At 35.3% G+C, this 26,601-nt stretch overlaps 1 protein-coding gene across 1 annotated transcript in view; it reads left to right on the top strand.

The window, feature by feature from the left end:
• Positions 1–26,601, top strand: part of EYS (eyes shut homolog) — a 765,693-nt gene that overhangs the window by 537,963 nt on the left and 201,129 nt on the right. The window contains exon 37 of the mRNA XM_072926499.1: positions 10,400–10,512. Coding sequence (XP_072782600.1) covers positions 10,400–10,512 — 113 coding nt within the window. The remainder of the gene's footprint in view (positions 1–10,399; positions 10,513–26,601) is intronic.

Genomic DNA, 26,601 nt, shown 5'->3' with positions numbered 1-26,601 from the left:
TGCCAGTCATCCCTCCCTCCACCCTATTGGTTAAGTTATGCTGAGTCACTCCCCTGACCCCTCCCTGGGGCCTGTCTGTTACTCTGAGGCCCCTCCCTTTCACCTAGAAAGTTCTACCCAGGGCCTCGGGGGATAGGCTGGTCCCTGGGGTCCCCTCCCTCCCTCTCACTCCATTGGATGTTTCCCCTGCTTGTCACCTTGGTTGCCACCCCCAGTTGTTATCCCACTGGTTGACTGTTGTTCCCTCCCCTTGTTACCTCCCCCATATAAAAGGCCATGCACACAGCACTTGGTGTCTTTTGGGGCTGTTGTCTCCCAAGAGTGCTAATAAATTCGGAATGCAGATACCCCCAGAAGGACGGCTCCTTTGCTTTTGTCGACATCACTCTGCGTCTCTCCCAGTCTGGTGGGTTCGTTCCCACAGGCCATAGCTCCTGCCCACAGCGGCACCCGAGAGTGGCCTTTGCTGCCCGCAGTGCCAAGGACACTGGGCTAGCTGACACTTGGGGAGGCACTGGGACAGACACTAGCACATCGCCACAAAGTTAATTAGAGAACTGGAACATCTCTCCTGTTAGGAAAGCCTGAGAGAGCCAGGACTGTTCAGCCTGGAGAAAGCTCTGAAGGAAAACTCACAAATACTCTACAAACATCTGAAGAAAGGCTGCAAAAAGGGCAAAGCCAGGTTCTTTTCCATAGTGCCAAGTGACAGAACTAGAGGCATTGGGCACAAGATGAAAGACAGGAGGTGTCATTTGAATATCGGAAGTTTTCCACTATGAGGGTGTCTGAGTGCTGGCACAAGTTTCTCTGATTGGTATGGGAGTTTCCATTCATGGAGATAATTCAAAACCGGTCTGGACTTGATCCCGAGCTTTTGGCTGTAGGTGACACTACTTCAGTAGGGAGGCTGGGGATAAAGTAGGGATAAGATGACCTCCAGAGAATCCTCCAAACCTCAGCCATGGTGTGATCTGTTACTGGTCTTTTTTCCTAGCATCCTGTCTTGGTTGCTACTGTGGAGATACAGAATACAGGTTCAGTGTCTGCTGAAGATGGTTCTTTACCCTCACCTAATATTTCTGTTTCTAAGGGAATGATAGGAGAAGAAACATGAATTATTTCACATGGTCAGATGCACTTTGATCTGGCAGTAGAAGCCTCATTGGCTGCAGAATAGTGGAAGGGAGGGCTCTGAGTACTCTGAGTACTCTGAGTACTCTGAGATCGTCATACTGTTATTAATGACACTTGTAATCTCTCTGAAGACTGAATAGAAAATTAAATTATTTTATCTTGGTAGGATGTATATTTCATGAACATGGGGTTTTTTTTAACCTCATTCAAAGGGTTTTTAATAACATTGACTTTTTTTACTTTGGCAAGTTTTTTTGGTTTTTTTTTTCAATAAGAATATACTTGAAAAGGAATGCAAATGAATTGAATTTCTGGAAAAGAAAAGTGGCTGACCTTGAGGCATTTGTCCTGCATAACAGCCTGAAGTATGTTGATAGTAAAAAGGAAAGAGGTAAGATTTCATCTTGAGAAGAATAGAACAGGTGAGCATTAAGGCTTAGAGCAATGCTAGGGAGGGAGAGGAGGGAAGTCATTTTCAGAATCTGAATGATGGAAGCAAGTAAAGGAGCAGTTTATAATCTGTCATGCATGTTTTAATTATTTTAATACGTGTTTTCTTTTTTATAAGTGAAGAAGTTAGTTTAAACTTTCAGTTTTTAGAACATAGTTTGATTTCTCTTCTAGTTGCTATAGTGCATTATATAGTTTCCTGTGAACCTGATATTTTTGTTTACTGTGGTTTTCCTGGGGGCTCTGAATTCCAAATTTTTAAATGCTTTAGGCGAGGAGTCTAAGAGCATGAAACTCATGGTAACTGAGAATTTTAGAATTAGGTGTATCTTTTGCCAAGTATATGAATAATATACAAGTCAAGGCAGGGAAAAATAAAATTTAGAGCTAAAGGAAATGCTCCACAACACCAGCCTTTGGCAGTGAGTAGGTAGTACAGTTCAAAGCTCCAGGTAAACACATATTGTCATAAGTCTCTCAGGACTGCATCTTTCAAAGCAGTAATTGAAGCTAAACCAAAGAATTAGGTAACCAAAGTTACCTAACTCACCTACCTAAGGAAGTTTTGCTTCTTTAGAAAATATAGAATACCAGATTATATGTCCACTTCTCAGCTCTGCCAAGTTAAACTGCCATTAATCTAAATCTCTGTTAATATGATGAATTATAGATACACTTTCATGTTCTACTACATTTGTCACAAGGGCAGTAACACCTGACTGAACAACAAAGCAGACAAAAAAGAGTTGTAACCTGCCAGTTGTTTCATTAAAAATTAACAAAAGTTTTAAATGTTGGTTATTGGTAGAATTTATTTGGTTTATAATGCAACAATTCATATTGATTTACTATAGTAAGATATTTAAGTCCATTTTGGAAGTCTGTGGATTCATCACCTTCTTGGTACATCATGGTTGTAAAGACGTAGGAAGTTCCAGGACGGTTTGGGTGGATACAGACGAGAGATCTCTGTTAGTTGCTCTTAGAAGATAAGGTTTATTTGGGATGGTGAGAGGTCCCGCCTCGAGCTGCCCGACTCAGCACATGGCAGGGTCTTAGGTGATGGGGGAGGGGAAAGACAAAGGGAAGAGCTGGGAGTTCCAAGAGGCAGGGGGATCCAAGAGGAGAGAGGAAGTTCCAAGAGGGCGTCTGGCCCCTTGGAGACCCCTTATCAGGGGGTTTCAAGGTGGGCTGGAACAAGACTTGGGCCAGTGGGGTCACAGACACTTGATGCTTCAGGGTAGGGTTGCAGGTGTGGGATGAACCATACATTCTGCGGGATGAGATGGAACAGTCCATTTGACTTTTGGACCTATCTGTAGGTAAGGGTATTGTCCAGCCAGTAGGGGGCGTTATATTCGTCCTGGCTGTACTATTGTGATTCTTCTGCTAGGGAATCATATTTATCTATCCTTCCCAACAATGGTTAACATTTTTATGTGATCTCTCTACTGCAGATACACCTCTGAACACATAAATACATGTGTCTAACATCTTGGTAACCTTGGAATGCCCACATGCTCTGAAAATCTTTGTTGTATGTCAGCCAGCGCTCCTCGTTACCGTGTTCCTAATGCTGTAAACCACTACTTCTCACCTGGTCCTGATATATGCTTCATTGGACACCCTAGAGTATTTTGGGAAAGGCATTTATTGAAAGGTACAGTGTGCCAGCTGATATATTCCTTACCTAGTGTGTGAGGAATACTGTGTTACCTTGCAACACCTCTTGTCTTAAATTGTGCTAGAAAAAGAAATGTATTTAAGGTGTACAAAACCAGGCAAACCAGTTGCATATGTTTCTAGAAGATGTGCTGGGATGATATAAGAAAAGCACACATCATGAAAATTTATGAAGAAATTTTTCTCCTCTCTCCTTTCTTCAACAGAGAATCTTCAGTTTTCTTAGAAGTCTGACAAAATTAGGCCCTGCTGAATATCATATACCATATTAATTAATTAAAGAAAAGCCTATTTTATTATAACATTTTCATTTTTATAGGCATATTTTCATTTTGAAGACAACCTTGTGTTTTAGGTAAGGTGTTACCTCTTCTAGTCAGACAGATGTACAACTTCTTGTTAGAACTTCTCCCTTTTTCGTAACTCGACATCCATAATTCACTAAGTGAATCTTACTTTAGAAATAGAATATCCTGACTTGAAAATGACCCATGAGAATCACCAAATCAATCAGCATGTAAACACATATGCTTATATAAACATCTCTTGGGTTAAATGTTTGTAGATTTGAGTGATCGGCTATTGATTGACAAGAACCAGAACTGGAGAAGCTGACTGACTTGGGCTGTAAACTAATCCATCGTAGTGGACTCAGAGCACCTTTCTCTAAGTGCTGTAACACTGTAATGTGTTAGCATGGTGTTCAACATGTGTGACTTCAATGTCACTCTGCAAAGGTGATGTGCAGGGAGATTAACTGATTTCCACTGTTTGATAGAGTCTGCACTATTCAAGAAAGGTAAGTCCATTTTCCAAATTTCACTCTACGTCTTCTAGTCCTCACGGGCCACTGTATTTTCCATCTTTCTCAGGGACAAGGTATTGTACCAGATTCAACAGAGAGAATTGAAAAAAGATAAATTACAGTAGTTGAATTTATTAAGAATTACAATAATGAATGCAGTAAGTGAATCATGAATTATGGTTTTGAGCATAAACACTGAAATTATTTACAAAAGGAGCAGACATTATTAGCCATAAAACTTAGGAATATCCTTCCTCATATCAGAATTGTCATATCACTTTTGAAATGCAACATTGCACTTGTTAAAAGATAAGGATCCTGGCCAAGGATAAACTTTCATTAAAATGGTAAGGGAATTTCTCAGTACTTTTGAATCTTTCAGACTTACTGATTTTAATTAATCCTTTGTGGTTTAATGAACCATTCTAAGCTAGAACTGTCAGGATCATGGAAAATTGACAGTGAAGCAGTTATGCTCAAGATTTAGACTGCCAGTCAATTTTGATGAAGAAATTATGCGAGAGGAATGTGAATGTCCGTTGTGTAGTGAGCTGGTTGCCCCTGAGTCAGGGACCAGCAGATGACCAGTCTGGTTTCCGCTGTGAAGCACAGCAGGGAAGGAGATGGTTTGCCAATTCAGACCCAATGAGGGAGGATAGCCTCAGTTACCTGCTCTACAGAACAAGAGACTGGAAGAACTATTGACTTGCTGGTTTCCCATAGCGGAACTGTCAGGGTTGCTACTTTGGTAACCCCTGATTTTAGTGGCTAGAACAAATGAGACATGAAGAGCAGAAATGTAAACCTCTACCACACTAGTTTGGGGATTTATTTTCTCCCCTTCTTCTGCCTATATTATTATGCTTTACCTTTCTTGTTTCATGAAATTCTAGTGATAGGATTCAGTATCCATGGCAGATACAATAAAAGCAGATTCAGGGTAATAACAGTAAATCCTTTTAAAAATTCAATAGAGGTAGTTGGATGAAAAAAAATTCTGGATTTTACTTACCATTTGAACCCCTTTTTAGTTGTACTTTTTAGTATAACTTAATTAACATTATTTTGGAATGTTTGGCTCAGAATCAAAAAATCAGTGTAAACTCATCTATTCTATTAAAATATGAATTGAATGAAACTTTGGTGTTATGTATAGGTTTATAGTATCTCATTTCATAGTCAGTATGAGTCAGGATAGGGAAGATTTCAGTTCCTTTGTGTTTCACCCAATTTATTGATATGATAGCATGTAGGCAATTTTACCAGTGCATATTCCCATTTTGCTTTCCCATTTCTACACTAGTACTAGGACAGAAGCTGAAGCAATATTCCTTCCCCCATATTTTAAGTGTTTTATTACTTTTGTTTGAGAGCTAATACTACTTTTCATTTTCCTACACATTTTGAAATGTCATTAAACTCTTTGGCTTATACTCCGTTATCTAATAAAAATGCTTGTGATTTAAAATTTGAACTGAGTATAGATTAATAATGAAAATTATTAAAAGTAAATATTAGGAAGGGAATTAATGAACAGTATAAGATACAGATACACACTCCCCTGCCATTTTCTACTTCAACAGGACTTCTCAAAGGGAGGTACATTTTTCTCTCATTAGAAGCTATGCAAATTAACCAGACAAGCCTCATCCATTTTTCTTGAACTACAAGAGTAAAAATTAATAAGGTTTAATTTTTATTAATTGATTTTTCAGAAATTTAAATCAGCAAGAAACATTTTTCGGCAAGGCGATGTCTGAGTCACTGGTGTTGATTTTTAACAAAGTCTTGAATACTTTTAGGCTTGAAGAAAGTACACATCCCATATACAGCATTCTGCCTGGAATGCGGGCAAGTTTCAGTGTTCAGTAAGTGAAATATAAAGGCAGAATAATGTCCTATTGGATTAAGCCCATTCTGATTGTCTTGCTGCTAATTTGATAGTCTGTATATTTTTATTTTGTGCTGTATGTAATTCAGTAAGAGAGGAAAATAGGTTTTAAAATTACGTCTTTAAAGAACAAATTCCAAATTTTTCTTTAGAGAGAAGCTTTACCACCACAACCCACACACAAATGGAACTTAGACGTGGGGTTTTTTGTTTGGTTTAGTTTGGTTTGGTTCTTTTTAATTTTTTTAAAATTTTTGTATTTTTCTTTAGTGGGCTAGATATTGAAGTTCAGTTGCAGCAGGCTTCAAGCAAATTACAACTGAGTTAGCCTATTTTTTTATGGCAAATTTAAAGAGCATACAGAGGTGAAATTATGGCTTGCTTAATTTCAGAGTTCATTATGACTATTTCATATGATTCCAATCACTAGCAGAAAACAAAACTGGAGTAAAGAAGCTGTTATCTAAGTTGAGGTGCTTTTTGTGTTATTGATTTCCAAACGGTTCATCATGATTTTAGTAAATACAAGTTAAAATTTTATTTGAGTATTCCAAACTGTGCATCTGAGTTATTTTATTTAAGTTTGAAATATTGAATTTAAAAAGTTTTGTAGTCTATTGAAGAGAATTCTATTAATCCAACTCCAAAATCAGACATATTTCAGGAATCACAAAGATGTGAAAGACTACTAAATAGTATATTCTGGTACACTGTAATGACTATAGTGAGAATATTTAAGATACATAACATTTATCTTGACTAGAGACAAATGAGGAAAGACTGTGCTACACTTTGTTTTCTTTCCAACTAATCATACTTTTGAAATAAATTCTTATTTCATAAGCCAAAAAAAAAATCATTCTATTATTTATGAATCTGTAGTGAATTGACAGCATGTAAGTTCATTTCATTAGGAACTCATTCTAGGTTAATTCTATCTAGCAGCAGCTTAATTTGGGCTAGTCAGTAAGGGAGATGTTAATAAATTATTTGGCACATATGTGTGATCTTTTCCTACAAGGTAAGTATCAGTACTCATTTTTGTCAAGTATAAAGGGCATTTAAAGAGCATAGTTACTATATGTCAAACATATCTGAATAGATTTTGAATAGTGAATTTTATTAAACTAAATTTCTAGTGTTGCTCTGGCCCTGACATTTTCAAGCAATTTAAGTGTTACAGTTTGTCAGCATATTAATGTATTTTTGTAAATGGAAGGGAACTCAGCTACATGTGAAGTCTACATTTTAATATTCTGATAAACACAAAAGGTATCTGTTCTCAAAAGAAGAAGAATAAAGGCCACTTATTTTTGATTATATATATATATAACTAGCTCTTATTTCTATATATATCTAAGATGTTGAGTTTTTTGTAGACATTGCATAGCAGAAAAATTGCAAGTAATTGTTTGACCAAAATGTTTACAATGTAGTTATAGTTAAAAAACAAAGAAGCAATAATTTTAAGATTGCTTTATAGGAATGCATTATCTTCAATATATGCACATATATCAATGTAAGAGAAATTATTAGGCGGCCAGCCAGGAGTGAGGGGAAGGAAACCAGGTTGTTAAAATATTCACACAATAGAGTGTTTAGGTAAATGTACAGCTAAATATTAATTTCCAAACTAATTTGCTCTTCATTGAGCAAAATGGACCATAGGTTGACATAGTGAATTTTCCCTATACCAGTGTCTTGGATGAACTTGACTTGGCACAGTAACTATTGAAAAATCGTATTCTATCTGCCCTTTATTGATTTCTTTTATTTTCTTTTATGTTTGTTCATTTTTACAATCCCAAGAAAGAGGACTTTTGTTGAAACACATACATGGTATGACTGAGAAAATCATACGAGGTTCAGGGGGGAAAAAAAGCACAGCTTAAACAAGCTGATTTATGCAGCCAATATTAAAGCACTGTTCATTGGGGGGGGGGGGGGGAAGGAATGTTACAGGTCCCACGTAGTTTCCAGCTCAGAACAGAATCCTGTAACCATTTCTGTCTGTGGTCATAATAATTTTATAACAGACCCGTCATCCTGTTAAATTAAAAATTATTTTATTTACTATTTATAAAATGCTGGGGAAAAAATAACAAATATCTCATAAAAATTAAAATGTGAAGCTTAGTAGGGCAAGGCATCTTCGAAGATTACCTGGTATATTTTATTATAATGATGGCAGCAAAAGCAGCCTGCTGAGTGTATGTCCATCTTAGCAGTCCATTACATTATTTCCATTCCAGAGTGGCTGACAAAGGAGGGAGAAAGAGTTTTCCATTGCCTGTAATCCATATGAATAACCTCTGACAGCCCTTGTGGAGTATCAAATAGTATTGTTTTCTTAATGCACAAAGTTAACTTGGAGGAGAGTGTTCACATCCAGTTCTTGACTGAGTTTTTTTTTTTTTTCCTTTTAAGTTCCAGGAAGCTTCATTGTAATCATCTGTGTTTATTCCACAGAAAAACCATCTTCCTTTTGCCACATTCAAACTGTGTTGACTTTAAATTCCACCTTATAGACGGTTACATAACTTTACACATTTTTGCAGTTTAGTAATATATCTTTTTTAAAGTCTTAACTTCCTGTAAGCCTTTGCTGCTAAGGAAATAAAGAATAGATTATCAATTAACTCTTTGAGCTCTCCCATGGGTTGGAAGGTCTGTTCATTCTCTTTATAGTGTATGGCATGGCATGCTGTGTTATGTTCCAGAGTGGTTGAACAGTGCAGAGAAAAGCAATTCTCCTTGCTTCAACTGTATTGTACTTGTGCATCCTATCTGTCTGTGGGGAGGGAGACAGCTCTTCTTTCCCTTTAAGATGATTGATTTTTGACCCCATTTACACTTGTACCATCCACAACATGCTATGGCACAGTTCCACAATTTAATTTTGAGTTGTATGAAAAGCAAACCCCTTACCTTGCTTTCATCTTTGCACTAATTTATGTCGTTTCATGTCCTTTTAATTCTGCATTTTGAGAAACTGAAAACTATATTAATGTGCACACTGCTTTGTTCTGTCTCTCACTGACAGTGAGTTTTCGTGCCTGAAGATTCTTGGTCTGTACAGTTACTCTGTTCAGAAACTCTTATATGTGTAATCATCCTTACATACTTTATAATTTTGCATATTTTGACACTTTTGCACAGTGAAATCCTGTTCTCAGCATTTTGGTTTTGATAACCTGACTAGTGCAGAAAACATTGAGCCACTCAAATATATTGAAGACCACAGACTCTAATAAAAACTTGCAGAGAGAATTTCTCTCCATATTGACAAACCTCACCATTTACTCACAGTTTTTCTGCTTCTGTTTTAACCATTCTTCTAATTTATTGAAGGCCTTTCTTGTTATCCCAGGGGGACTGAGCTACTTCAGAATCTTTTAACACAGAATCTTGTTAAAATCCTTCGGAAATCAAAGACTGTGTGCCAAGGCATCCATCCTTTTCACATAGTCAGTGTTCCTCCTGTGAGTTACAATTTCTCTTTTCAGAAACCCTCTCAACTATTCCCCCGTACATTACATTCATTTACATATATGTTAATACTGTTCTTCAGTGTAACTCATAATCACTGTCTTGAATGGAATTGGGACTTACTGAGCTCTAGTTTGAGGTACGTCCTAGTCTTGTCCCCATTTTCAAAATCATAAAAGCAAAAACTGAAGCCCCCTCGTCCCTTGCCCCCAAAAATCCATGTCTACCATTCCCATGCTTTGGATGCCTTTTTAAGTGACGACCACAGTAATTTCCCATAAGAATCCCAGGCAAACACTGCTTGATCTTTCTTCTTTTTTCCACAGTACTTTTTTTTTTTTTTTAAACATTTTCTAGTAATAATTCTGTTTGAGACAGATCTCTGATGTACGCCAACTAAAAAGGGGTTCCATCACAGGAACCTTCCAGATCTACTCTTCATTAAATTTTGATTTGGTGAGTCATTTACATTTCTCCTAGAGCTTTGTCTCTTTGAACATTCTCTTTACACTTAGCTGGTCTATTAGCCCTAAAGCCTTTCTGGCAGGCTTAATGCTCCTGTTGGGCTTTAAAAAGCATTTAATGCTTTCCATTATGCTTTCAGCAAATTGTTCGTCTAGATATTTTTATTTTTCTTTTTCTTTCTGCAGCTATCTAAACCTGACTTCATTGTTAAAAATGGGTCCTTGGCAGAGCATAACAACTTACTATTCTCTGTGTTTTCAGTGCCCCTGCAGTGATTCCCATTTTTAGTAGGTCCTTAGGCCTCTCCGAAACATGATTAAGAGTACTAGAAATCTTTTAAGCAGGGAAGTAATACACTTACAAAATTCAAATCTTCCCTGTTTACCATTCCCCATGACATGTATTCCAACATAGAAAAATAAATACCTTGATCACAATGTCAACAAGCAAAAGAACTGTGTGATTTTTTTCCTTTGTAGGTTTCTGGACCTGTCTACAATTTCACTGGCTGTATAAAACTCATAGAAATCAATAACGTCGGACCTTTCAGCTTCTCTAATGCTGTGGGAAGAAGTAATGTTGACAGTTGCAGGTAAACTGTCCTCTATGCCTTTCAAAATCCTAAGGAATTGTTTGTGCTGATTTTCCTTTCTTCCTTACACAGGGTGACCATTTTAGATCATTTCAACAATGGCTACAGGAAAAAAAAACAACAAAAATCTTTAGAGAAACAGAGACCTTTCTTTCTTTTATGCTTTTAAAGCATTTTCTTAATGGAAGGTTTTTTTTTTTTTTCAGAGTAGTTCAATTAAGCTTGATAGCTTATTTGGAGTGAGTTTTCACACCCTGAATGCTGAAACAGTGTACTAATAAAGATGATCTGCAGGAAAATACAGGACTGGGGAGTGAGGAGATGTGCTGGTTGTGTTTTACTTGTTACTTGGGACTTCCATCAATGATGGTGCCACAATTACTCTACAAGAGATTGTGAAAAATGCTGGAAAGCATTGTTTCTGAATACATTAAAAACCCCAACTGATTTCTGTTTTACATGTTTGCATTGCTGTTGGTCATTCATTGATTGAAATAAAAGCCATACGGGGCAGTGGTACATTAGGATTCTATTCTAGAATATGATAGGTTTGAACATGGAAAAATGGAAAGCAAAGGAAAACAGAGGTGAATTGCATTTGTAGATAATGAAGTCTTTCGTGAGAGAATATCCTTTCAGTCATAGGAGGTACATGTCCTATATTCCTGGAGGACATTATGTATGGCTTTTAACATATGACTATTTTTCCCTAGAATTTATAGAATAGGTCAGTTAATATTCATGTGCTTGCTTAAACTCTATCCTCAAAAGCTGGTGGTAACCCACTAGATCCTTAGTTAAAGATCCATGAGATCTGAACTCTGCAGTCACCTCCACCACTAGCCCCTTAATGAGCACACATCCCATTCAAAGTTATAAATGGAGTGTAAAACCACTGTCTCTAAGCTTTTGCCAGTAAAACTTACTCTGAACACAAAATTCAATTTGTTACCCCTGCAGAGACCTGCCACCATTTTTATTTAGAACAGCAGCTCAGTGTCATCTCCTTGTCCAAGCTTGATGAAGAAATAAATCTTTGCACCCTTCAAGTTCCCCAAAGCATTTTGTTTGGAATATGTTCCTAAGTGCATTTTACAAGTGGTTGTGGGTCTAAATCCTGCACAAAAAAGAAAATCCTGACATCTATGGTAACAAACCCCAAATAACAAAGAAACAATGTCTCCTCTCTTGTCTTTCTGTACAGTGTTTCATCAGAAATTTTCCTAGTAAGAGCTATGGTGTCCTTCCAAATGAAAGCATGTACTCTTGTGTGTGAAACTATGCCTCTGTGCAAAACAGAAATTCATAAGGCTCAAAACAAGTGAGGAAGGTATTTCATGTCTTTCATTCAGGTATTAGCTTTGAAGAATCATGGTGAAAAAACTTAAACCATCTCTGCTTCTCCTCTGGTTACTAGATTAGGAATTTTTTCTCTATTTTGCATATGCATGAGAGCTTTGATGGCCTAAATCACAGGCAAGAGGCAGGTCTGGTTTTTAAACTACCAGGTAAAACCAGGATAACTTAAAAATCAGGATTGTTACCATCTTTTCTACTTTCTTTCATTCTCCTTAATAATACTTTCATTGATAAAAGTGCTTACATCCTTGAGCTTTTTGACACTTTTCTTTTTTACAGTTTTTCCTACTGAATGCTTTATATAACCATTCCATTAAGTACTAATAGGCTTCAACAAGCAAAAAAAGGCAATGAGAACACCTTTGTCCAGTCTATGTATATAACATAGAGAGGGATACAGACCTGCAAGAGATGGCTTGTAAAAAAATAGCCTTGTTCCTTTTAACTTTTTATTATTATAGAATGTTGTGTTATCTGTTATATTATAATCTATAGAACTATGTACCAAGATTTATTGAATTTTGTATTGATTCTGATACTCTCCTTCATAGTTAATTAGCATACAAATATGGCTTATATTGTATAATACAGATGTTAAAGATTGCTTTATTTGAATCAGAACTCAGTGATTGCAGCCCAGGACTGTTTCTTGCAAATACTTATTGTGCATATGTTACTGATTAGGTGAGTAAAATGACATGACTCTTTGTATATATGAACTGTGGATATAATCTTTTACATAAAAGGAGGTTGAAAGAATACTGGGCGTTCTTAACGCTCTATGCTAAGCAACATGTTCCTTTTACCTACCTGTTTTTTCAGAATGCTGCAAATGAGCCTGACAGTGTCCAGCTCCATGCAGTCCACACACATGTGGCCCCATCCTAGTCCAAATCACAGTTATTCCTGTCTGGGAAAAGCTGAATTTCAACAATGGAAATTGTTTTACTTAGTCTGTTGAAATTCAGAATAATGTCAAAAGATAATTGAAATTATTCCGAATTTCCATTGGTGAGGAGGGAAATTTATAGAAATTGATTGTTTGGAAGCCAGGCAGGCATTCTCCTTACTCATTTTTACCCTGTGACACACAAGTTTCATAGGTGCTCGCACCTGGCAGCTAACATAATTTGCATTTCTCTTTAGGTATAACCCACATTCATCCTGACATCATCAGCCCTTAAACTTTTAGGCTGCTTCCCTAAAAGCACCTATGAAGCTCAGCTGTCTTTCCCCATTTGCAAAACAGGCTTCTGGGGAAGATGGACTTGTTTTGAGAAGGTAGAAGAAAGTAATTTAAGAAAATTGTTTAAATAGGGCAATAATGGATTATATACTTTGCAAATACAAGTAGCAAGTGACTACTAAAAAACATGGTGTAATTTATATTTTATTTTCAGAATTTGCATGGTTCTGCAGATGCAGTATTGCTGCAGTTGGAGCTGCCTAATAGTACCAGAGAACTCTACAGTGTGGCAGACAGAGTAATCCAATTCCTTCTGCAAGAACACCTCTGTACTTATCACTCAGTGGCACTGTTTCTGTTCTTTCTGTGGTAGTTTTTCTTTAATTGACCTTCTACTTATCATCATCTATTTGTAGTTTTAGAATACTCTTGAATGCCCTGCTTTTACATATTTAGTATGCTTTAGTGGCATTCAGTTATCCTGCTGGATTTTGTCTTGGTCCCCAGATTACTTCATTATTGTGGACATGCTGACACTTCTTAAAATTTATGGGTTTGTGAGTAAATTTCGAGCTTATGATTTTTTCATAGGATTGAAATTTACTCAAATGTGTTCTGCCATCTTTCTAACTGGATCTATTTGTATTTTAAAATACCGAAAGGATGATCTAATATGTGAAAGGAATATAGAGAGCTTTCAAAATCATATTTTAGAGGTACTTCATTTACCTTCTCAAAACTATTGAAATCACCACATCAGGACAAGACAGTACCTTTCATAGGATATTATACACTGCATGTTCTTTATCTCAAAGATTTAACATTACTGTTTAAAAAATGTTCATAATTAAGAAATGCAAAAAAATTGCACCATAACATTAGTTTCATTGGCATACATATCTGACTACCTACAATCTAAAATGCTGTATTTATGGCAGGAATGTTATTTGTTCTTTTAAAAATCATAATTTTTAATTTGAATGTCAGACACCACAAGAGAGAGAGAATTATTTTAACTTGGTAGAACTAAATTGGAAATGGGGGCATCATGGAAATTACCTTTCATGTCATTTTGGAAACAGGTGTTAAATTCTGCTTAAATTCAAGAAGATTATTGATACAGGCAGGACTAGGCAATTGGATATGATTAAAGACCAAATATTTGCAATAATCCTTGTCATTCTGAAAAATGCAAGATTTCTGTGCATGCTCAGAAGCACTGAGATTTCAGGTATATCACTTTAACTCAGTTAATCTGGCCCAGATTCTTCTGCTATTCACGTGCATCATTGTTTAAGCATTGTGTGTATGAGTACATTATTACAGGATACCTCAAGGACAGAGAGCAGGTAGGTGGGATGTACTGCACTGAGGGCTCATCAGAACTTCCTGCCATTCAATGTCACCGAGGTGAAACAGGACATGGCAAAATAATGGTTTAGGCAAGAGGAGTCTGAGTCTCTGAGAGTGGTCTGGCAGCCATAAAGTACTGTGAGCTATGCAGCTTTGGTTTTCAAGAGAGGTTATATTGGAATCGATCAATTAGTAAAGGTAAACCTCCAATAGGTAGTTTTCTAGAATTATGCTAGACTATATAGTTATGAAGATCTTGTCAAAGTTTATGTTATGATTCTCTTTAAATTATACATGTCTCAGAGTTATGAATATATAGACAATTTTGAAAGAGATTGTATAATGACCAATAGTAGTAGTAGGACAACTGAAAATAATGGATCTCTGATAACAATTTTTAAGAAATTAAATCTCTACTTTTTTTTCTTCTGAAGGAAGGAAGATACTTGTGATGCGTTAATGCAATATAAAGCTCAAAGTGTTTCAGAAAATTTTACTGGAATAGATTTGCAGGATAAATGACTATCACTTCCAGACAGAGTTCAGATGACAGATATAAATGAAGCTTTGATTCCTAGTATTAAAAGCTGGTGTTTACTGCAGTTCATTTCTGTTTTAGTGTCTGGGAGCTATGACTGCTATATATTGCTGTAAGTGTTTACTGTAACAGTTTACTGCATGTACTAAATTCAAAGGTTCCAAACACACACCCACACACAGAGAAAATATATACATACACATATACATATATCTGTACCCATCCAAGCCCTGTTTTTTCATTAAAAAAAAAAAAGAATCTTACCTATGAAACAGAAAAATACTGTTCACTGTTTTCCTAAGTCTTACTGATGGATGCAAATGTACAATAGTGAATTGGACTTTCAGAGAGGAGCTAATAAGCTAAGTTCTTCATTACTGCCCATTGGACAGAATTGTGGTAGATTTTTAAAAAATATTTTGATTTCTTATTAATTTATCTTAATATGTATTTCCAGGCTGAAGCTGAGCTTTGTTTCAGCAAAAACTCTGATTGCTATTTGCATTTTGGAAAGAGTCTCTTGAAAGTGCATTACCCAAGGTCTATTCCATCAAGAGGACTGATGGGTTTCCTAATATATGGCAATTTTCTCAGGAGCTATGCAATACACTTTGGAGAGCTCTACATGTTTTCAATAAGCCCTCAGTTCCACTCTCCTCTCACTCATGAACTCATGCACTTTCCAACAAGCTCTAAATCCCTTTCCTTGTGTGTGAATACTCCCTTTTCCATTCTATAGTTTTCTGTGATATTTTTACAGAAATCTCCACAGACCACAGCACTTTTGTGAAGTCAGTCTCCTGTGCAATTTCTCAGTGTTTTTTCCATTGTGGAACTTTCTGTTTTTCTGTTTGTATATTATAAAACATCACAACTCAGAGCATCTGACACCAGGCATCTGAAGGTGTTTGACTTCTGTCTTTGGAATGAACTGCATACTTTAAAAAGGGGGAAGTTCATCTGCTGAAAGCTATTTTTCAGTCAGTTGTGAAAGTCCTGCTGTTGCCATTCCACTTTCCAAGGAAAGTGGTTATGCTGGTGCATGTGGTATGTCAGAGCTCATCCTAGGGGTCTGTAGAAGACTCAGGTCAGCTTGTAGAGTTTCTTCATATTAATCTACTTGGACTGAAACATTTAACTTCAAACAAATATACAAGCTGGCTCAAAATCAAAAGAGAAATCATAGAGTTTCAAGCTTAAGCTCTTCAGTCCATTTACATCTCAGTTTATTAATAAACCAAGATCCTTTAAGAAGCATTGAGCTTCTGTTATACATGAGAGACTACCAGTTAAATTCTTACATACCAACAGCTCAATTCTTACTTTACTTACATTTGTATCTTCTCCTCAATAGTTCAAAGTCTTGTGCTTAATTCTGAAATACAAAAAAAAAAAAAAAAGACAAAGAATATGAAGTGCCCATCAACATTATAGAGGAAAATGATTAAGAATACTGACACTACTTAGTTTTATTTGTTCAACAGGTTTTATGAGTTTTCTCTGGTTAAAATGGAGATTGGATTAAATGGTTCTGAAATACAGAACTGAAGATAAAGCTTCAGAAATGTCATTCATTTGTATTCACCACATACATGATGCTTGCTATTACATTAATTACATTTCTGTACAATTCTAACATAGAGAATGATAACAAGAATTTGATCTTCTTTATGCATTTAGTTTGTTACTTTTTCCCTCTCTCATCTATTGCTTTTGCTGACTGATGACTTTTCTGTGTGTTTGCCTCTTACTCCTTTTCCAGGGCCTCAGTTGCTTTCGTATGCTTTCATCCCTTTGCTTGATTTGCCCTTCTTAATTTTCCTACTCTTTTGCATTTGTTTGTAATATTTTCTTTTCCTTTGTTGAGTTTCACTGTCCTGTAAAATTTCCTTTCTGCTCTCTGTGCATACATGGATTCTATTCTTCTGTTATCTTTTCTTCTTCTTCTGGTATTCCTATTTAGACAATGACTTTTAAGTGATAGACTTCAGTGTTTAAAAAAAAAAAGAAAGAAAAAAAAAAAAAAAAAAAGAAAGAAGTGATGTATGTAATCTTCCCTACTGTTATAAATACTCAAAATCACTGTAAAATTTTGTAAAAGCCCTTTATCTCAATGTTTTGAAGTATTCTGTGAAAATTGTTTCTGATGGATATTAGATAAATCCATATGTCAAATATATGCAGGTGAGAAAATGTGTGTTTGCAAACATTACATTTCTCTGCTTGTTTCTGGAAAAGATTGTCATCAGCATGCCACAAAACTACTGTTAATGTTCTTTAGGAAAACTCTCTATTTCTAGATTATTAATAGTACTTGGTGATGTTTATCTTGACCTTAATTATCCCTCTGTGACTATATGCATATGCATTATACCAAGAGAAAATTGTTTCTTAATTCTGTCAACAGAATTCAGTGGCAGTTACTGTCCATTAGTGTGTGTCTGTAATGAACAATTGTAATGAGATTGTGATTTCTGCTGAAATTTCCAGGTAGTTGCATGGAAACTAGTAAGACAAGTATTAAGGGATACCATGCATTTTTTCCTTTCACTTTTATCAAGGAGGCATTTGCAACTATATATGTCAATGTATGCATACAATGCCTAAGACAGCGTGTTACAGGAAATAAATAATATCTCAGTTAAATATTTTGGAAAAAACTCTGACACAGCTGTGAAAAAGGAAATATTTTTGTTAATAAAACTCACAGCTTTTTTTTTTTTAATTAAATTGTCTTTCTACTACTGCTCATCATGTGTACTTCATTATTTTATAAGGTATTGATTTAATGAACTAAAAAAAGGCTCCATTGATGGAGTGCTTTTGCACTCCAGTTGCACCTTTGGATCTATTTTTGTTCATTTATATAATATTTAATGTCTCCTGTTACTGGTGATTCTTATTCTAGACTACTAAATTTACTATTGGAATTTATAAAGCTTCTCTCACCTCAAATGCTAAACCATTGCATATAACTGATCCCTTCATGCATCACAAAATCATGCATTCACAGAAACAGAGGATGAGTGAGGCTGGAAGGGATCACAGTGAGTCACTTTTAGACAAACACTCATACTATAGAACCAAATTTGGTCGCAGTACTACACCCAGCTCTGGGGTATCCAATACAAGAAGGACATGGACCCATTTGAAAAAATCCAGAGGAGGGCACTAAGTTGATCAGAGGGCTGAAGCACCTCTCCTATGAGGACAGGTTGAGAGAGTTGAGACTGTTCAGCCTGGAGAAGGGAGGGGTCTGGGAAGACCTTATTGGACCCTCCAGTACGTGCTTCTAAGAAGTCTAGGGAGGGACTTTTTTTAGGGCATGTAGTGATAAGAGGGACTGGAGGTCTTCTAAACTGAAGATTTAAATTATGTGTTAGGAAAAAAATCTTGTCTGCGAGGGTGGGGAGGCACTAGAATAGGTTGCCCAGAGAAGCTGTGGATGCCTCATCTCTGGAACTTTTCAAGACCAGGTTTTCAAGAACAGGTCTTTATCTGCTGCCTGGTCTAGTGGGAGGGCCTGACCAACGATAGTAGAGAGGTGGAACTAACTAGTCTTTAAGATCCCCTCCAACACAAATCCTTCTATGACTCAGATTCTAACTATTTTCAGAAGGAAAAATCTGTGTTAAAGACTTCTGTTACAGCAAGTCTCTGTCTGCTATGGCCTCTTTACATTGAGTGGTAGATTCAAAGCCCCACCAACTGTGCTTGATGTATAAAGCTGCTATGTCAAGCCAAAGCACATTCACAAATCATGGAAGTGAGAGAGATTGCCTGTCAGGTGTCTGTTCTCTGGGTCATCACAAGCTCTTACGTAGGAGGTAAGAGAGGTAAGGATGTGACAGAGCTCAGTGGACCAGTGTGGGGAAATTCAGGGAGGCATTGCAGTCCAAAGGACAGCATAGTGAATGAATCCTCCATACCTGAAGCTTCCTCACTGTCAGGATTGATCAGAATTAGAAGGCTGCTGAGATAGTTTAAAAGCCTTATGGCAATCTTTCAGCCTTTCTTACCTGTGGATTATGTGTTTGTTTAGTGGTTGGAAAGGTGTAGGATTTCAGCTGTATATTTTTAGCTGCAGTAAAGGAGAATGTTTTTACATCAAGGATCATAGTTCCAGAAACACTAAAAGTTGTTACAACATCTGGGCTGTTCTAGGTTATCAACAGTGTTCATTTTCTTTTGCCAAATTATTTTGAGTATCTATACTTCCCTGGAAATTCTGTCATCCAAAAAAGCACTGTGATTGAACATTATTGTCTTTTGAAATATAAAAGCATAGAAAAGCACAAGAAAATATATTTTAAATATTTATGATCTTTAAATATATTTTAATATATTTTTCTTTAATTGATGTAACTCTTTCCTTTTAGATTTCAGCACAGATTCCCCTAAAAAAAATCATTAATGTGAAAATAGAAGGTATTTCCAAGAATTGAAACAAAAAGTTTGAGAACACACCAACTTTCCCCTAAAACTTGCAGATTCACAGAAGCTAAATATAAAGCCATTTTTCAAAGTTCTTAAAATTTTACTACATGTTTTTCACAGTATTAATAATATCATGCGACATAATAATTTAAATAAATGGCTCAATACTCTTTGAAAACTTTACCTAATTCTTAAGAAAAGATATCTTAGTGACACAAGACATCAAGTGGTAGGGTTCAGTAGCTTCCTGAAATAGTTACTTGGGCTTCTAGCCAGACAGGTATGTGATAATAAAATCCTTTTCTTCTACTTTCTTAGAATAGAAAAATGATCTCAGTTTTGTTCTGTCTATTTAAAACTTGGTTTTAAAGATGGGTGCATGTATAGTTTGATAAAATTTTGCTTTAAGAATATTTCCCTATATATCGAGTCTTGCATGTATTATAAGCAGTGGTTAAGAATGGCTAAGTATATAAGATGATGAATTGTCTAAAAACAATCAAATGGAAAAAGAAATTATCTTGCATGCTTTCTCTATTGAATTACAGTCACACTTAACTTCAGTGCTAGCATTTGCTGTCATTCCAATTACAGAAACCTGGAAATGGAGAAGTGTTATGTACTCAGAAATAATTAAACTTTGAAACAGGTTTCCATGACTTCCGAGTTATGTGCAGAAAGTGCCTCATAATGGAGCTGCAGTTGCTCCTGGTATTATACCAGGCTGCATTGTGAAGAGAGGCATATTAGAGAGAATCAGTGAGAATGAAAGTCACACTGAAAGAAATAATTTGCCTACTGCAAACTTGAATTGGTATAATACTTTCTCTTTGACTTTTAAATTTTATACAGAAGTAATAAGAAATCTTCAGAGTTGCCTTCAACTGCTAACAGCCAGAATGACAAGAGAAAAGTTTGGAAGTTCGGTTTTATTCTGCTGGTATCCATTCTGTGTCTTTCACTGTGTTGCTGAAAAGACCATGAACTCTATGGCTCTTTGTGGGTTTGGAAAAATCTCATTTAACAAAGCTAAAAGTGAAACAATCATCATCATAAAACCTTGTGTGATTTCATAGAAAATAAAATACATCACAAATAATATTCCTCTATTTTGTATATTTTCCATAATTAAAAAGACTGTTTGAGCTTCTCTTTGGCAAAGCACTCTTTATAACAATGCTTTGTTTCAAACCTAAAAATCACCCAGAATCAAAATTTTAAAAATGGTGGTTTTTTTAAAGATATCTTGAAATCAAAAATATATTCTTTATGTTATGTATTGTGAAACTGTAAATCAAAATTTTCTATATTAATATGCAATTAACCTAATAAAATGTATTTAAAATAAAGCTCATCTAAAATTGCTCAAACATTGCAGATTTAGTTGAAAAGCCTGACAAAAAGCAGTATTAATAACTTTTTTTAAAATTTATTTTGTACAAAGGTTCACATCTGAATTTTTTAAACAGGCCAAACAGCAAAGGGAAAGTGATGTCCCGAAGAGTTTCTTTTAGTTAATTAGACAAGCAACTCAATGTAAGCTTCTAGACCAAAATGATGACTGTGATTTCTGTGTGTGTGAGCAAGAAAGGAGGAAAACAATTTCCTTTCTGTGTACACTATTGATTGTGATATTGGTTGTACTGTATTTCATTGTGTCCTGATGTGCAATGCAGCAGAACGTAGGAGCCATAAAAGATGAAAGATATAATTCAAAGGCCCTCAAAGAAATTGGTGATATTTTTTATAAAAAGGGATACAGAAAGATACTTTAGTAATTCAGTGTCTTAGGTTTTTTCTGAAGTATGACTGTGGGGATTATGGTGTATACAAAGGTAGCACCCTTCTTTAATGAAGTGAAGCACAGGATGCAGAGGAGGTTTCTTTAGCTCTGCAGAGACCAGCATGTTAGAACCAGTGGCTGAAATTTGTAACTGAAGGTCTGAATTGGTATAACCCCCCAAAATAGCTGTAGTACAAATTATGATAATCGGTACAAACTACCAATGGAAGTGGTGGCTTCTTCCTGTTGCTTTGTTAAGATTATACTTCATGTCTTTCTAGAAAGAGTTCTCTAAGTAGCCAAACCTTAGTACATTTGAAAATGCAGGAAGTGCTAAGACCTGAGATGAACAGAAAAGATTGAACTCTAATGTAAGGTGAAATAAAAAAACAAAAGGAAAAAAAAAACAAAAGAGCATTATTTGCAGAAAGGAATTAAAGAATAAATAAACAGTAAAGAATAAATGCAAAACACATGGTTACACATGGCTGGATATCTGATGTGTTTTGCTGAGTCATAAATTGTCTAACATTCTTATTATCAAGAAGTCTCTGCATCTTAGATGCCCTCACTCCTAGGTTCTATAACACTACGTATTAAATAAACTGAAGTAATATGTAATTATTTCTTTAAATTATTTCTTATTGCAATAAATTCTTACTTAAATGACTTGGTGAATCAGGTAGTATATATATTGGCTGATTAATATATGAGGAAGTTATTATCTACAGTGAATAAATGTGCTTCTCTGAGGAGCTGCTAAGCAAAATTTTATTTTCTGTGCAGAACAGGGATTGTTTGTTTAAGGTTGTAATATTAAGTAATGCAAGACTAGAAAGATATATCATCCTTCAAAGGACCTTGGTTGTAAAGTTAAGAAAACAATCATCTCCTCAACCGCTGGATTGCAGCAGAAAAACAAACATATTAACCAGTAAAAGAAACATTAATTTCCCTCCAAAATTCATATAAATATTTTTCACTTGCCTAATTTCTCAAGACCTAAATTGATTATATATAGTTTATATGGGTTTTTTTTCTGAATCTGTAACCTGCAGGACTGTTTAATCATATCCTGTCTGACTCTTGCTCTGCAGTACTGTAGCTAAGCAGTGCATCAGTGCCCCCTGCAGCCTTAAAACACTGGTATAACAGTTAAGAAACCCCCAGTGCTATTGATCATTGTTGAAATAACTATTCAGAAAAAAAACAGCTTTAAATCCTGTTGTATCCTTTCCTTTTTTCTCCTTCCTTCTTTAAAAGTGAAATTGCAGCTCTTGATTAAAGAAAAAATTCTTAAGAAATGTAGGCTAAAACTCAAGATATATTTGTGAGAATAAAAAGTCCCTTTTTTAACATTCAAATACACTGACATATGAAAATCAGCATAGAAAATTGAGAATATACGTGTAAACTTTAAAAAGAATAGTTATAAAAAAGACAGACATTCTGACTCTCAAAGACCAACTTCTGTAATGTGTAGAATGTTCAGAGAATAGAGAAATGCTGCTTCATCTGTGCTAAACTGGAGGCATTTGTGGTTTTTCATGTATATTTTTGAAAATTTGCTCAAAATTACACATATAATATAAAGATAAGTTTGGGATTTGTTTCCTCTCCTTCAGATCCTACACATATACTTCCAAAGTCATTGGCAAATTTGTAGACACAGTATTAGTTATTGGTATACAGATTTCTTTTGAAACTCTGAAGTTTCAATGAAGCAATGGTTGGCAATAGCAGAAATTTAGGGTAATTTATCTATGTATTGGGAGAAAAACCATGAGCTGTTAAAATTTCCAACAGTGCCAAAAAGAAAACATGAGCATAAATAAAATTAATTTTGAGGAAAAACCTTGTCTATATGCAGTGCATGAATTTTTTGAGATATATGTACTTCTGACCACTTTTCTGAAGCCACATTTCCCTTTTTCCTCTGTATACCTATACTAAAATTAAGAGGTAGCTAGGAGATGATGCTGCACTGCTAAAACCCATACAAGGTCGTACTTGAAAATAGAAGTGACTTGGCATTCTTTAACTGCCAAAAAATTCTGTATTTAAATAACAAGATGTGAAATTTTTACATTTGTAAGGATGAAGACTGGAGGCCAAATTACATTAGTAAATTGAAAATGCATTAACTTCTTAGAACTAACTGTCTGACATGGTTCACTGATATTGTAAAATTGAGTAAGTATGGTATGGAAATGATAGGAAATGATTAAATCTCTTCTGAGCACTATAAACACAAGTGTGACATCAGTAACTGGCTTCCAGCATTTATCAATTATAAAATCCATTTCATAAACTAGAAGATTTAAAGTACTCTTGACTGAATTAAAGTATATGAAAGAAAATTGGCAGCTTTCAGAACTCTTAAGTGGTAAGATAGTTCTGGTTGCAAGTGAGATTAGTTTTATTTACAGTAAATAACTTTTTCCTCTCAGAATAACTTTCTAATATAAACAGAGTAAGGTAAAGTCTCTGATTTGGGAATATCACCCTGCAACCTTTGACAGATTTTTATCAAGTTGGATTAATTGAATCAAATTACTAATATTTTACATAGAAAGATATATTTGTACCTCCTAAGCCCTTTGCAAATGGCAAAGCACAATCTACTTGCCTTGGTGGGTTTTATTTTCATAATTAAATCTGTAGCTTAGATATTTTAAGTCTTGATTACTAAATGTGTTGTCTAAATTTTTCACAAGGAAACCAAGTATTATTTTTTTTTTAAATTAAGAAAGTAAACAAAATATACCTATATTTTACACATACATCTTACATATTTTAACTGCCTGACTGCATTCATAAGGTTGTTTGGTTGATACGATGATAAGCATTTGGCTGATATTATTAAATCTGACCTGTTTTGATACAATGACCCTCTTAAATCACTAATATCAATACTTCATGATTTAAAGTTATTCTAGAAAGAATGGCTGGGAAATATAGCTCAGTTTAAAGGCAAAAATGAGAAGTATTCTCTGCCATTGAAAATAATCTCCCAGATTTGCCTCAGGTTTCTTTTTTACTCTTGTTTTAAGACTTGTTTTGTAGTTGGAAAGAGCAATTTGTTTTGCAAGTGATGCTGCCTATTGCCAAGTCATAGCTGGGTACCCATCAGTGACATAGTATTTGGGTTCAGGTAGTGTTTAAGACAAACAAAAGCTGTGAGGATCAATGGATGCAAAAAATCTAAAACTTCCAATGTTACTCTGGAACAACATGACCACCTGATAATTTCAGTATAACATAGTTTTAATTTATCATGTTGTCTACCTCTCTATGATCTTGCCCTCTCACAACCTTTGGGTTGATAAGAAGATGGGAGAGTATGAATAATCTATTTATGACATTTTTCTGTCAAATAATCCATATCAGTGCAAGTCAAGTCCTTAACTATTCCTTCATTGTTCATAATCTTAATCAAAAGTGAATTCTTTAATGCAGAGCAGTGGCATGTACTTTTGCTGCACTTTATCTTATTTCCTGTGCAGTCTTGAATATTGCTCACATACTGGAAGGAAAGACAGAAATCTGCTGACAAGGCATCTGGAATTTCCTTATTTCTTGTTTGTGGACTGTTATTTTTTCCTTCCAGTTCTTTATACTAAAAGTAAAACTTCTTAGCATTGATAATGTTGCCTGTTACTATCTCTCCATGTTTCAAAATTTTCCTAAGTTAGAGTCACATTCCATTACACGTGTAAAGTAGCAGCAGTCCCTTCGTTGCAAACTTAAACTCCTTGGAGGAGTTTAGAAAGATAACTTTAGGTTGTAAAAAGGTAAGGTAAGCTCCATCCTCTGCTGTAAAGGTATATGATTTATGGTAAATGCTTTTAGGAAGTGTTTTCAATATGTAAAAGTGGTTTGGAATGTTTTTCAGCTATATAATCAAAGCACAAATGATTTTAAGTGTGACATAGTGAGCAGAGGTAGGAATTTTTCCTCACTCATCATAATTGTTTTATTTAGTACCATCTCTAGTCAATGGAGAAAGTTGGTTACTTTTCTTAGAATATGATGAGCAGGAGATACCTCTCTGCATATAGATCGTCTACAGGGAGAGCCATGGTGGTCATCTCAGGCAGATAATATTTGACAAAGTGAATTCTAGAGTTTTATTTGTAGATTAAATGTCTCCAAATATTTAGGAGGAAAAAGACTATATTGAGTGGCATTTTGATACATTGGAGAATTAGAAATTGAAAAGAGATTGAACATGAGGTCATAAGTATCAAACTTATTAATTACTTTGTTATTGATGGTTCTCCTTGGTGCTCTTAACATGGAAGTTACCGTATTTGTTCACTCTCAGGTAAAGTCAGAGTGTTTGTTAGAAAAACACATTTAGGGAAAAATTCAAATAGTTTTCCAATTTCATGAATGATAAATATTACTTATAACAGCATTTAACAGTCTTCCTTTAGGAAAATCCCACTAGTAAGGACATAACATTGTTTAGTGTACCCTTACAGTCATTCCAAGAAGGGAAAGTCATCTACCAGCGTTGCATCTTACACTAGGATATGCTAAAATATGATATTGCTGTAGGGGAAAAAATATTAAATTGTAAACAGTAGCAACCAGCAAATAAAAGGATATACATATGAATATCCAAAATAAAACTTTTTAATTCTTAAACAGAAATATGAATTATTGTGCACTTTGACAATATCTGGACCAAACAACAGTAGCAGACCCTGAAGCCTGCAGTTAATAAAGTGACATGAGATAAAAGTATCATTTGGGAGGTTGATCTCACACTGTATTTCTGCACAGAGAGACTATTGATAGTCAGAGGCCATCTAGGGCACAGCAACCTTTAAATGGTAGAGTTTTGAATTTCCAGTGAAGTAAGGGAGAAGATAACTAAACCTCTGCCTTGGAGTTACAGAAGGTGGACTTTGGATACCTCTTCAGTACTCTATTTCAGAAACTCCCTTAGAAAACAGTCTTTAATGACAAAATGTGGGTTCTTTGCTTGTTTTTCCTACCTCTGTTGAGGTCAGGATTGAAGGCACATGAGACTGTGTTTCATGTTCAGACTTACGAGTTTATTATTTCTTATCAGTGAAACAGCCTCACAGCCATGAGTTCTGCAGTCTTTCATTAGCAAGACATAAAATGGCCAACTATCTCTTGTTACAAGGTCTTTTAAAACTAAACTATCCAATTAAGAAGCGACCTAGATTATTTTCCCTTTTAACCCAGTAACTGATCCCTCAAAACCCACAATGTGGACTTTTCTGTCCAATCACAAAACATCACCCAAACCCACGAAGAAGAAGGAGGAAGAAGGTTTAGAACAGCAACCTGCCTCTGCCCTAAAACCTCCATATTGCTTCATATTTATTTCTATATTCTAAAACTCCAAACTCTAAGTTTGGAGTTTTAGAATATATTAGAATATACCCTGTGATA

Source organism: Taeniopygia guttata, chromosome 3 (genome assembly GCF_048771995.1).
Source record: "Taeniopygia guttata chromosome 3, bTaeGut7.mat, whole genome shotgun sequence".
NCBI lineage: Eukaryota > Metazoa > Chordata > Aves > Passeriformes > Estrildidae > Taeniopygia > Taeniopygia guttata.
This window is presented reverse-complemented; position numbering and strand designations above follow the sequence as displayed.